Source organism: Aulonocara stuartgranti (genome assembly GCF_965226115.1).
Source record: "Aulonocara stuartgranti genome assembly, chromosome: 13".
Taxonomy (NCBI): Eukaryota; Metazoa; Chordata; class Actinopteri; order Cichliformes; family Cichlidae; genus Aulonocara; species Aulonocara stuartgranti.
The window spans coordinates 20,350,268-20,364,071 of NC_138949.1; the positions used below are offsets into that span (position 1 = coordinate 20,350,268).

Sequence of the window (13,804 nt, forward strand, 5' to 3'; positions counted from 1 at the left end):
TTTGAACAGTACTTTATTTGCATATTTATTGAAGATGGTTTATGGTCAAATCGATTTGATAAATCTTAAAGCTGGTTGACTGTAAAGAAATAGCATTTAAAGGCCTTTACTGCTTACGAATGTGTTTTTTTATAGAGTGTAACACTTACAGTTTACAGCAAACTTTCTTTCTGCAAAGAGGCTAAGAATTGAGAAAAGTCAGCCAACTCCCCTGATGGAAATGAATACTTACAGAGTGTGGAATTTCTGAGACTCGACACTGATTGGCTAGTCGATGTGTGATGAAGGGGCTCAGCCCATTCTGTCCTGGCTGAGAGAAGTGTTTGTGATTTTTATAGTCTTAAGTTCCATCAAACATCTGCATTCACATGCGGACGTACACACACTCACAACAGTCGCTTGTTCTTGGTCTTTTGGCGAGGATGGGTTATCCACTGGTGATTCTGTTGTGTGTGGGACTGCTCCACCAGACCACGAGGGCTGTCCATATGGATAAACTAGCAGACCAGAAGATTTGCGGAGATGCAGAGTGCTCATGTAAGTCTGAGCATTAAAAACAGAAGCATAGCAGAGCATGCAGGATGCAGCACGTTTCAAAATCAACAGTAGATGCTTATGTTTCGCATTCTTCTTTTGTATTTTTTCCTGTGCTGTATTAGATGTTCTCTCCATGGCCACAGTCTTGGATTACTTCATATCTCCTGACTGCCGATTTCTCAACCTCAGAAAGGGTCAGGTGGTTTATGTGTACTCCAAACTCATTGCAGCAGAGGGCGCTGGAGTCTTCTGGTCTGGAAGCGTATGTGCAGATTTTGTACACTGTTTAATGGCACTGTACACTTGAGTTGTGAAAGACAGAAGATGTGCAACAGCTGTGGTAAACAAACACAAACCTTCTGGCTTTTCTGACAAGAAAAGACATTTGGTTGCATATCAGAGTCCACCGTATCTGAAACGAGCAGGCTTTTCATTATGTCAAGTTTTGTAAGAAAGGTTATGCATAATACATATAGAGTGTGGTGCATGCTAATTTGCTGGAGTTATATTATTTTTGCTGGCAGATTTACAGTGAGCGGTACGTGGACCAGATGGGCATCATTGGATACTTCCCTGCAACTGTGGTGAAGGAGACACAGAGGTTTACAGAAAACACAGTTAAGATCCAAACAACTGTTAGTACATTGAATTCTTTTATGCAACATTTTTTTTTAAATGAATGAATACTTTTTTTTCCCCATTCCATGTTAGGAAGTAGAACCTGATGTTTTGCTTGTCTTTCAGGACATGGACTTCTACTGCGATTAAGGGGCTGAAACCTCTTCCTTGTCAACTCTTTCTGTTAGTAACTCTGGCATTTATAAAGGACAAAGTATGCAGACATTAACTCAATGAGTCTTTTTGTCTATATTATTCCAACATTTTGATTATATAAATATATAAAAGTTAAAGAAATGAATTTTCCAGACACCTTTTTTATGATTTTTCTTGACTAGTAATTGCAATTATATTGTACTTGTCTTTGTTACACATCTAGAAACTGGCTTGGAGCTGCTTATGCTGAGAAATAGCTGCTGTGAAAATGATTAAATTCGTTTTCTAAAGCTTACAGTCTTTTTTTTTATTGGAGTCAAGGTTTCTTGGTAGTGTTATCAGAGACATCTTATAAAATCCTGACTTTTCATTCATTCTACTATGTTCTACTCCACTATGTTCTCAAAAGAAATGTCATCTAATAGAATTAATTTTTAAAAAAGTAATTTAAAAAAAAGTATCATGACTGGTGTGAAGAGCTCAGGACAGAAGGCCTAAATTCAGATTCTATTTTACATTTTTATTCATCCTATAGAGAAAAAATGTAAGTATCCAAAGATGTTATATGTGACAAAAATACATAAAACACTATTTAAAGTATTTTTGTTGTTGTTGTTTTTATCAGGGTATTCTTATTTTACCAGCATTTGAGACAACATGACAGCATGTTTTGATGGAGCAGCAGAAACACAGTGGTAATTTTCAAATAAATGAATGCATTTTCTAAAAATGCACCTGCTTTACTAAAACCTCTGTTAGATGTTTCATGGTGATTTGGAAAAATACCCAGGTCAGACATCCTTAAAAGCTCACAAAGGCTGCTTATTGCCCTTTCACATTTTATGACTGTTATCGCTTTTCCAAAAAAAAAAAAAAAAAGAATAGTGCCACGTTTTTTTATACAAAATAAAAATGCTAAAATGCCCAAATGTTACGATGTATGAAATGAGTGCACGTTGTCTTCCAGTCTGTCTCTCTGCCTGCACTCACCCACCCTCCCACACGCCCACGCAGTTTCTAAAGATCTGTCATGATTAAACATGGCCTGGCATATTGTCGCTGTTAAGACTCTTTCCAAAGGATGATTTAAATCTCCTTTTGATTGGTTTTGAATCATCAGTCTTTTTTTTTTATTTCTGCGTCACAGTACCCACCCAGATAAAGTGCTGAATATAACATCTCAATCAAATCTTTCTTTGACGTTTCCAACTGTGGATTATCAAAGTTAGACATTTCATTTTGATAAAGGAAGACTCTATGATTTAGTTCATGCATTTCAGAGCTGCCATTTAGTGTCTCTGCCATCTCAAGAAGTCTCTCACATCACTACTGAATGCACAGATTTTTTTGATACTACTGCAAAATTGTGCATTTTCATCTTGTTTATTTCTGTTTGACTGGAGGCATTCTTTAGTAAGCTTTACAAGTTTAGGAAATAGGGCTGTCACATACATAATCGATTTAACCCATCACCTGCTCAGCCCAGATCAATATTAACCTGCTTTATATGTGCCACCAGTGAATGTCACTCAGAAAAAAACATGCCTGGGGCAAGGGTCTGATAGAGCAAGAGAAGAGAAGAGAAGAGAAGAGAAGAGAAGAGAAGAGAAGAGAAGAGAAGAGAAGAGAAGAGAAGAGTGAAACATTTCCTGAAGGAAAACAACATCTGTTTTAATACGTGTTCATATTTGAATGAAATTCTAATCATTGCACAGCATCCACAGAGGAAGTGGATGATGAATGTGAATGTGATTGTTATTAACAATTGACCTAAAGAGGAGAAAAACTCTGCCTTTTTTCAGCTGATTGCCAATTGAAGTTGCGAGAGTATTTGTGTAAGCCTATGCAAAACCACAAAATTCACAAATCACGGCAAGTTCAGTCAGTCTTCTGTCAGACAGCTGTAGCTTTAGGGTGTCACCATGGTGACAGGCAGTGAAACTGTGACACAAGAGATTGATGTATGTGCATGTTTGTGTGTTTCTTCTGTGTGAGCTAAAGGAGCAGCTGGCAAACGCAAGAAACACTTTTTTCCTCCTTCCACCTTGTATCCCACCCACACCTCTGCGGTCAGCGGCATAGTGCCCCGTGGAGTTTGGAAATCAACAACCTCGGGGCTGGCTGCCAGCGAAGTGTGACATTTAAGACGTGATACGCATCTTCCTTTAGAATTTTCCAAAGTTGCCATGGCCAAAAAATGCTTTGCTTGCCTATGTGATCCAATTGGTGGCGATACATTTAAAAAACAAAAACAAAGAAATAATAAGAAAGAAAGAAAAAGATAAAAATAGTATATACCGTTCCACGCCTTTGAAACAGGAGTCGTGAGTTCGACTCCCAACGAGGGCGTTTGTATCCAGTAAGGGTCCCCGAGCTAGACCCCCATGCTAACCAAGCCTACCTCGGATATGAGCTAAGTGGAAGGAAGGATGCTGGGGGGCTAGTGAGTATCAGTACCACGGACCAGGAGGAGACAATGAACATCCACAAGTACATCAAGAAGATGGCCGCAACCAAGTACAAGCTCCATAGAGGCAGGGGTGTACCACACCAGGCAAGATCCCAGGTGCATGCTGTGTAAAGATGCCGCTGAGACAATTCAGCACATTGCAGCACATAAGTGCATGATGCTCGCAGGCAGGGCATAGATGGAACGTCATAACCAAATTGCCAGCAGAATATCTGTGCCAAGTATGGCCTGGAAGTCCCGAGGTCAAAATGGGAGACATCCGATGGTCGAGAATGACCGAGCTAAGATCCTGGGACTTCCAGATACAGACGGCTAACCAACCGGAAATAGTAGTAGTGGAAAAGCAAAGGAAAACGGCTGTAGTGATAGATGTAGTGATACCTAATGACTGCAACATCAGGAAGAAGGAACAGGAGAAGCTAGAGAAGTACCAAGGGCTCAGAAAAGAGTTCGAGTGGTCCCACTGGTAATCAGAGCACTCGGTGCAGTAACCCCCCAAGCTAGGCGAGTGGCTCCAGCAGATCCCAGGAATAGCAGCCAAGATCTCTGTTCAGAAGAGCGCAGTTCTAGGAACAGCAAAGATACCGCACAGGACCCTCAAGCTCCTAGACCTCTGGTAGAGGACCCAAGCTTGAAGGACAACAGGGACAAGAGGGGATTTTTTTTTAAATAAATGTATATCTAAAATATAAATATATATATTTTAGATTATATTTTTAGATTATATAAATATAATCTAAAAAAACTGCATAATTGACATCAAATGAAAACTAATGAAAAGTAAGAGGAGAGGAGAAGAACAGCTGAAGCAAATACCTGCTGTGCAGTCCTCGTACACAGGATGACCCATCCTCACTTTTTCTAATGGAAACAGCTCAATTTGCTTCAACTGTTGCTTTTATATATTTTTTCCAGTGGAAAAAGGGTTATTTCTTGGTCAGGAAAAGGATAGAGAGAACACCAATTTCCCGAACACTAAAGCCATGGTACTCAGTGTGCCCAGTAGTAACATTATATACAGCCCTCAAGTATGTATGACATTTAATAATGTCATACAGAAGTACAGAAAGAGACCAATCAGCATCTATCTTTAGGTTAAACTTTTTTACCCATAATAGCATGCCAAACCATTCTAACAATGACAAACACAGCCAGTGTTAGGGAGCAACCTCTGTAATGGTTACACACACACACACACACACACACACACACACACACACCATCCCCTGAACAGACACTTGACAAAAACTACCCAAAAGTGCTTGACGTGTGCATTTTCCTTGTGCAGTCATTGAGAAAATCTCACTCTGTCATCAAAACTTTGATAACTTGTGCATTTGTGTGATGGAAGATTCTCTCCGGTTATGTGTGCATACACGACTAGGGGCAGCATTTGACTTAATCAGTAGTGTCTTCAAGGTGCTTGAAAAATAGGCTTTGTCTGCACTAATTTTCTTCAAGGATGTCAGAAAATGCCAGCTCACTGCTTGTTTCAACCAGTCAATCAATCAGTCGGCACGAATCAATCACTGCTTTAGCCTGAGGATGTATGGTGGCCTTCTTGCTTTAATTTACTCTAGATTTCAAAGTGCATTTGTCATCCATGTTTTGTGTCAAAAAAATGCGTGCACATCAGCAGGCCATGCCAAGTGTATTGCTGCTGTATTTCAAGGATAAGTCATAATAGAAGTGAGAAGAAAGTGCAGCTTCAATAATATTATTTTTCTCTTATTGTATTTATCTATCTTACATTCTTGCTCTCTTAGAGTGTGTGTGTCTGTGTTATGTCTGACTCATATAATTACACCAGCTAGTGTAATTCCCCCCAATTCTCTGTCAAGCAATGACACGAAGAACCCAGTGATTTCATTTCTTGTTCAACCCTCCAAATAGCTCAGGAGTCAGTTGTATCTACTGTTTGATATTTACTGTTATATTCTGGTAGGCATTTGAAAACCTGTATTCATGGATAAAAGGGGGGCAGCTGAGATATAGAGTGAAATAAGTTGCGCTTTTCCAGTGAAATTAATACCTGTACCCCCTCAGTGAACTTGGTTAATATCTCATAGGAAGTGTGAGTTTGGTAAAGAGAAGGTGAGCTGCCAAAAAGAGTTTCTGTTATTTCAGTTTCCTTACCTTGGCCGCCTACATTTATGTCACACCTGAACAAACCCAACTCCACAGGTCAGCCTTCTCCAACCGAGAGGGCTAACTTCCTTCCATTACTTCCCACCTCTATTTTGCCTGTCACTGTGGTTACCAGAAAGGTTACCACAGTGACAGAGAAAGGTTACTGTGTGTTTGTGCATGACAGCGGGTGTTTGGAAGCTTAGCAGTGTACAGCAGGACCTTCATGATTCAAGAAATTAGTTATATACAGCAGTTAACCTTAACTGTTCGGCCAGTGAAGTTCTTGTAGGTCAAAAGGTCAAGACAGGAAATGAACGTGAACATGAGGAAATTGGCAGCATTAACCTGTAATATTTTGTTTTACAAATTAGAGAGGTATTATTCTGAAACAGCTCTAACAAATTAGTAGTAGATGTGCTAGAAGATACATACATAATTGAAGACCAGCAATTGTAGTGTTCCAAAAGGTGGAAATACATCATCCAAACATCAGCTCCTATAATTAGTATTTTGCAGCGTTTAATTGTCGACAATGATAAAAAAAAATCTAAATTCTTGCGAATAGCGCTAACAGATAATCACCATGACTGAATGAAGCATGCAGAAATCTGTTGTAAGCCAGTCCACTTAAGCATAATGTATATATCTCATTAGCAGCTTACATTAATAGTGCTTTCTTTTCTGAACAGACCTTGGTGAACGCTGGCTTTGCATGTTTTTCTGCAACAGCTCAAAGACTGAATATTTTAAGATCTGACCTCTTTTCGTCATGTTTGCACACAAAGAATCATCTGATGAAATCTACCTAGGTTGTGAGTATGATCATGTTACATGCAAACATGGGTTTTAGTAAGCTTTAAATGTGCAAGCTAAAAGAATTTAAGCTGTCAGACCAAATTTCCTGTTTCATTTTGTTAAATAATTGCAGTGTTCGCAGATACCTCATACATAAATAATACATTTTCTTGCACCACCACAAAGAATAAACTAAACCCAGTTCAGCATGTTTGCATGATATTAGCAAGACTCTGTAATTTCCTTTATTACTAGACATTAGAGTAGAGGAAAGCTTCCATCAGTGATCTTGTACATGCTGACTTCAAATATATTTGGTAAGGGTTTTTTTTGTTGCTCAGGCTTCTGAGCTATGAATAGACTGTCATGACAACCAATTACCCATTACAAAAGCAGCAAGGCTAAGTAAGGCAATTAAGTGGTGAAAAAAAATTGTTTGTTGCATGTGTTTCTGCTTGCAAAAGTGTCTGAAGGCAGCAAAATACTCTTGTGTGGAGTTTTACAGAGGAAAGAAAATCGAAATATTTTCTTATGCAATACTTTTTTGTAAAAATTGTACTTTCACAGTAACAATCCCACAACAATATTGTTTTATTAAACAACAGGAAACATTAATGTAATTATACAGTAATATTTTACAGGGAATGTGATTTGTTATGCAGAAGAAGAAGTAGTATGCTGTTAATAGTGATTGTTAACTAAACATTAATGGAAAACCTAAAATGATTAAAATAAACGAATGCTCTAATGAACTGAATTTAACAGCAATAAACAGATATACAGTGAGGCATATGTCATTCTTTCAAGCTAAAAGCTGTGCTATCAGTTCAGAGTAAATATATAGAGTTGGACTTTTAATAGCAGCTCTCATTTCCAGCGCTGAATCTTGATGTGTCATTGTGTCTGCATGCTGCATTAGGCTGTGGTTCATCTATTAGGCTTCATCCTGTTTCTTTCAAGTTCCATATCTCAGTGTTACAGCCACCCAGAGGTTGTTGCCACAGAATGACATGACTGACAGAGATTACAAAAAAATAGCTGTAATATAACTTTGCATAATGGGGAAACGGTTATGCACTGCTCCATTTCACGATGTCAAATCATACCAAGCAGTGATGGTGGTGGTACGGGGGGGGGGGGGGGGGGGGGGGGGGGGGCTTGAGCGCGTGCAAGGGCATACATTTGTGGTGTTATGTGAGGGGTTATCTACATCACCACATGACACCTGAAAGGTTCTTGGTATTAAGTGACAAGCAAATGTCAGGATACACTGTGTCAGAGGCAAATTTCGTTCTGCTTTATATAAACCACCTGCCTTTAAGCCTTTACAGGTAGGCAGGCTGTCCTAGAGAGCCTGCAGGCAGTTTATAGACAAACCAGGTTTGTTAAGCTTAATGGTCCTTGTATTGATTTGCTGGGCTATCCTCACAAATTGCAGGGGTGGAATGAACAATGAGATTCTCATTGAGGATCTCTAAATGCATTTCTCTTTGTAGTTTTATTGACCCTCCTGGAGCAGCAAGTGCAGTGTTTATTTACACACTTTGCTCACAGCCTGTTTTTAGAATGACATGATGGATATGTGAAGAAGGTGTTCAAGGAAGCAATACACATCATCCACAGTCGACTGGCTACAAACAGCTTTTGATAATAAAAAGAATATTAAGTGGCTATGGTTATTTAAGTTGGGAAGTGAAAGTGTGAAAATACCATTCGAATGAATTACCTTTACCCGATTAAATAAATTAGTCTAGACTGAATAAATTAATCAGCCCAGAGGAGGATGATAATTAGCTGCCTTGACTTCAGAGCCAGTACACAGAATGGCAGCCTTATCGGTTAGCTCCTGGAAACTCAGTGGAGTTACTGGACTACAAAGGAGTCTGTGGCCATTGCTAATCCCAGGCTGGATCAAACAATGCAGCTTCTCACAATTGTGCTAAGAGTCTGCCAAAAGGTGTCAAACCCCATGTTTCCATGAGCGTGGCTATAGCTAACGTGTACTCTGTTTACACATAAAGCACATAATCGTAATGAGCCTTTGCAGCTTGGCGACGTGGAAAAAAAAATTGTATTCACATGCACAATGCTCAGCAACACATTTTTTTTCCACACATAAACTTTGCCCTCAGTACCTAATGCGTAAAAGGGATGTTGCCTGCAAGTTTACAGGCAGATTCCTGGAAATGTTTACTCTTACACCCTTTTGTGTTATTAAAGAATAATTTCAAGATTTTGAGAACTGGTAAAAAGCTAAAGCACATGATTAGCCTTTAATTGCTTGTGGTTGTAGCTATGTTTACTCTGTGCCCTGTGTGGACTATGAAAAATATCCACATTGTTTGCTTTCTTAATGGACTATGCTCTTTGGCTGTGCGTGTAGGACAGTACTGGAAAGGGGCTTGGAAACCTCTGAGATACCATTACCATTAGCCCTAATGTCCTTTTAAAATGGAAAGAGCATCAGAGCCCACACACAGAGACTGCTGTGTATGTTGTTTGAGTGATACAAACTCTTTGTCATGATATCCTGCCAAGGTCACCAGGCCTGTCCCCTTCCTGTAGTCACAGACACATTAGAAATTAGCCACTGAGGCAACTGGCATACTGCAGGAGCTGATTAGGAAATGTTGAGCATTTTACATTCATTTCCAATATTTGCTGGGTTTGTTTAGCTATTTTTAGCTTCATTCAGGTATATTATAGTGTCCGTAACCGAAGGTTGACCTCTCTTGGTATTTTTACCACTTTCTAGAGACTCATTGTTTTTTGGAGACATATGTATACTCAGGGAATGAGTGTTTTTGGTGGTTCAAAGGTCAAAGTGTTTCTGCAGGCTTTTTAAAAAGGCATGCAATGTCACTGTCAAATACCACAGCTCGACTAAAGCTAATAATTGCTGACACCTTCAATTGGAGGTGGCTGATTTCTGTGATGACTTAATGAGCGCATGAAAGGAAATGGGAAAGTTGGCAGTGCTATGAGTAGGTGAGGACTAGGTCCAGCTCAGAAGGCTTGATTAGTAAAAATGAACTTTGAGGTAATATTTTCCACAGTGTTCAATCAAAATCATCAGCAGGAAATGGTGTTTGAATCTGGCATGTTGGGGGCACGCAGCATGATACACTACTAATGGCAATTAAACTGCTGTAGTCATAACATCAACATAATTTCTGAATGCATGCTGAGCATGAATGCTTGTCACAGTGATGAGAATGACTTATCCTCAAACTTACTGTAAACTATAAAGCACCCACTGGTATCATTTAGCTGATTGCTGTTGTGCTTTTGACAAATCATCTCATTATGTGTCACTGAACAGTTTCTCGCAAATGAGACTGGCATGAAATACAATGCCAGCAATGTAGTATACTTTTCTACCTAAAACTGCTGATCTGACATTACTGCAGTGGCAACAGCCAAAATGACTGCAGTTTAAAGGCATCACTTTGTTTTCAAATAGCAGCAAAGCAGGGAACCAGACCTTTGGAGGGAGTGTGTGAGCAGACAGGAAAATTATTGCTTGAATCAAATTCAGATATCCCAGTAACAAATGTGTCACAGTAGTTTAAGAAGAAGAAGAAAATCAATCCAAATGATTGATGTAATGTGGACACAACTTGGTAATTTAAAGTAAGAAAACACTGTTGTCTTAATATTTTCAGGCAAATTGTAAAAGATGCCATTTCCTTCAGAGTAAAAGTGAGTTTGCTAATTAATCAAATCAGATTTAATGTTTTTTTTCAGCCCTCAGCCCTCTCTCCAAGTGATTCATCCCTAACGCTAATTTGCATGTCCTTTATTCCCTCCTAGGTGGCGCCTTCATTAGGAAGCACACCTCAAAATAAGTAATACACAGAGGGAAATAATTATTGTGATTATGCATAATCTTTGCTCGCACAGTTGTTTTTCTTTTCCAATTAAACTAAATTTATATTCAGAACACACTCTGAATATCATAGCAGGTGGCTGCTCTTGCCTCACCTTCACTGGTGTTTGTGAAGAAAGCTGCGTGAGAACCGCATTGCTACAGGCTACAATGGTGTATTGTTTTTGCCAGTTTCTGAGAAAGCAATACATCTTTGATAATATAGGGCATTTTCCCCCTTTTGATACTAAGCCTTTGTACAAGCCCAGTGAGTTCATGTTATTTCTGGGTTTACAGAAAAGTCTGGCTAAAGAGAAGAAATTATAGAGGCAAGGTATGTCGTATGACTAACACAGATAAACAGACAATGGCACAGCCACTAAAAAAATATAATAATGGGGATAAATCAGATTAAATTAATGAATGTAACTTAAGGGCAATCAATTACTATTATATTTACACACTCGTAATCATAGTCAGAGTTAAGCCAGAGTTTTAGCTTTATGGTATGCTTGTTAATGGACTGTTAATTATAATGCATTGTATCTTGAGACGGCACTTTTTTGATTGGATAATAAATTTACCTATAGTGAAAAACACAAAGAGTGCTCAGATGTCAGGCATCGATTTAGATTCAATCTACAATGATGCTAGAGACCAAAACCAAATTGTGTGATGTTTAATAAAGCATCAGTCATTTCAAGTAAAGACATTCAGCTCAAATGTATGCTTATAAATGACTTGCAATACATTCAAAATAATTTGCTTTGTACATTTGTACATTATTTATAACAATAATAACCTCCAACTTTGTTTTTGTAAGTTTGTCACAAAAGAGAGTGAAGAGGAACACAATACAACACAGTCAGCACAGCACTGCTCCTTTACTGAGAAGAGGATGCTACAGCAGGTAGCTGTGATTTGGCTGATCTGCTACACCCGGGGGATTTGTGTCTCCAAGTCATATAACAATGTAGATTTTTTTTTTTTGTGTGTGTGTGTACGGAATATGATCAGCTGGCCTGTTCTGCTATTTATTCACTGCTCTTTGTGGATTTAACCAACGCAATTCAACAAGATCTAAGCAGATGTTATGCAAGCTGTACTGACACTGTGAATATAAAGCTTGTATAAAAGGTAGAAGTCAGTGAGTGAATTTATTCTGCGTCATCTTAAATAAAAAATAATGTCTGCTGCCTTTGATGTAACCTAGTAACAATACCCGAGGTGTAACCAGTCCAAAGTTCATCACTGTAAAGGCTATATTAAACTGCTTGATATGTTTGTGCAATCTTTGAATTGCTTCAGTAATTACTTGAGTTAGTTTTACAAGATGTTTCACAAAAACCAAAACATAATGTAGAGATTCAATATCTGATTTTAAAACTCTAAAATTATTTAGCACATCACATGTAAGATTTACATTTTCAGACTATTAAATTCCATGTGCTGAATAGTCATTACTGACTGTTAAGCAACTTTGCATCTGCACCATGAACACATTACAGAAATGAGAAGAAAAATCTGTGCGATGAGACTATAAGCAGTCTGTGGGACGTCATTATTTTGTTATTAGTGAGCTAGTATCTCTCTGCTGTCACTGGAAGCGATGACAGGCTGTAGCTCAGGAAAAATGAACTCATTCACTAGTAATATGCAGTAACCTGCCTATGAGATTTAATTACTCATTAACCAAAAGTGCCCTAATCATTCTGTTTAGCCCCTGATCTTAGGGCACTTTGCTACTAGCAGCCTGTCACAAAAACGCACAAGGTGTTCCATTAATTTAGTTGAAACCATGAAAAATGCTAATGATAACATAGTTTGACAGGCATAAAATAAATGTTGTGCACCAAGAAGGTGACTTCCAAAGAGCTATTAGCGAAAAACTTGGCATATTTCAGCATGGTCTGCAGAGTCTTGTTAAAACATCCAAGAAAACTGGACAAGTGGAGCGCAAAAGTAAAAGTGGCAGGCTTAGAAATCTATCTACAACAGATGAACAGTATCTAAAAGCTATGTCCTAAAGAAATATGAAAAAGTATCCAGCAAAGACTTGACACAGAACACGAGACATGACAACAGGTCTTAAAGCGTGATGAATCCAGATTTAACATTTTTGGGGTGAAATTGTCATTAATATGTACAACAGTGAATGTATCTCAGCTGTACCTCAGTGAAACATGGTGGAATCTCTGTCATGGTTTGGGGCTACATTTCAGCCATTTTATTGTTGGAGATTTTTTTAATCACTCAGATTTTGATTCACCATTCAACAACATATAAAAGTGTTGTGCTCTAAAAGTAGTTATAAAACTTACATTTTCTGAATCGTTGGGAAAATCTCTAAATACTATTCTTATTTAATTGTGTTTTATTTTTGGACACATATCTAGTTAATTTTTGTAGTTCACTAGCTCCAGGAGGTCAGAGTTCAGATGAGTGATGTCATCAGTAAGCGCAGAAAAAAAGGGAAAAAAAACAGTGTCTGAGACGTGAAAGCAATGTTTTGCTGATGATGCGCTATGCTGCCTGTAAACTCCAAACCTGAACTGAGGAGAATAAAGTTGCAAAAAGTTAGAATGGAGTCATGTCTCTCTGAGGGTGCAACAAAAGCTACCATCTAGTTGGCATTTTTCAGCATGGTAATGATCCTAAATACACTCCTGATGCAGCAAAAGAGTGCCTGGACAGACAAAACACACAATAGCCTCCCCAAAGCTATTACGACTTAAAGAAATAATAAGAAAGCTTAAACGTGGTCATACCAAATATTGACTTTCAAGTTCATTAAACTTTACAAACTCTGTTTTTGCCGTATACACTGTATTTCCATGTATATTTAACGTTTGTAAAGGAATAGTTGAAAGTTCTCCTTTTCCCTGTATTCCTGGTATTTAATTGACTACATTTTCAGGAGATACTTGGAAAAATTGTGCACTAAGTGTAATGGGGAGAATAAAAAACAGACTTATTCTTTTCATCTGCTTGAGAAATAAATCGATTTGCTCGCAAAATCACAATCGGCAGCTGGCCAATACATCAATCAAAAAAGTGCCGATATTTTAGCAGTGGAAAACATGTGCACAACATAGTATATTTTCAATACAACCAAAACGGATATAGTGAGTTTTTACTCCAGTCAGTTTACATCATATTGCTGCATATTAAACACAAGTAGAATGTGGCTCACCTACACTTATATTGATAGATGTATTACAGTATTTCAT

The 13,804-nt window shown here is 38.3% G+C and overlaps 1 protein-coding gene across 1 annotated transcript; it reads left to right on the forward strand.

Annotated features, from left to right (window-relative positions):
* Nucleotides 1–300: 300 nt before the first annotated feature.
* Nucleotides 301–1,911, forward strand: LOC309719937 (otoraplin-like). Its single transcript, XM_082556365.1, has 4 exons — nucleotides 301–537; nucleotides 660–799; nucleotides 1,062–1,172; nucleotides 1,282–1,911. The coding sequence occupies exons 1-4, from the start codon at nucleotides 369–371 to the stop codon at nucleotides 1,303–1,305; spliced, it is 444 nt and encodes a 147-aa protein (XP_082412491.1). The 5' UTR covers nucleotides 301–368; the 3' UTR covers nucleotides 1,306–1,911.
* Nucleotides 1,912–13,804: the final 11,893 nt, after the last annotated feature.

What these genes read in the sequence shown, in the direction of transcription:
- LOC309719937 (XM_082556365.1), top strand. Translation starts at nt 369, where the DNA reads ATGCGGACGTACACACACTCACAACAGTCGCTTGTTCTTGGTCTTTTG. An exon ending in CGGAGATGCAGAGTGCTCAT is followed by an intron (nt 538 to 659) that starts GTAAGTCTGAGC and finishes GTGCTGTATTAG; the next exon opens with ATGTTCTCTCCATGGCCACA. An exon ending in CAGTTAAGATCCAAACAACT is followed by an intron (nt 1,173 to 1,281) that starts GTTAGTACATTG and finishes CTTGTCTTTCAG; the next exon opens with GACATGGACTTCTACTGCGA.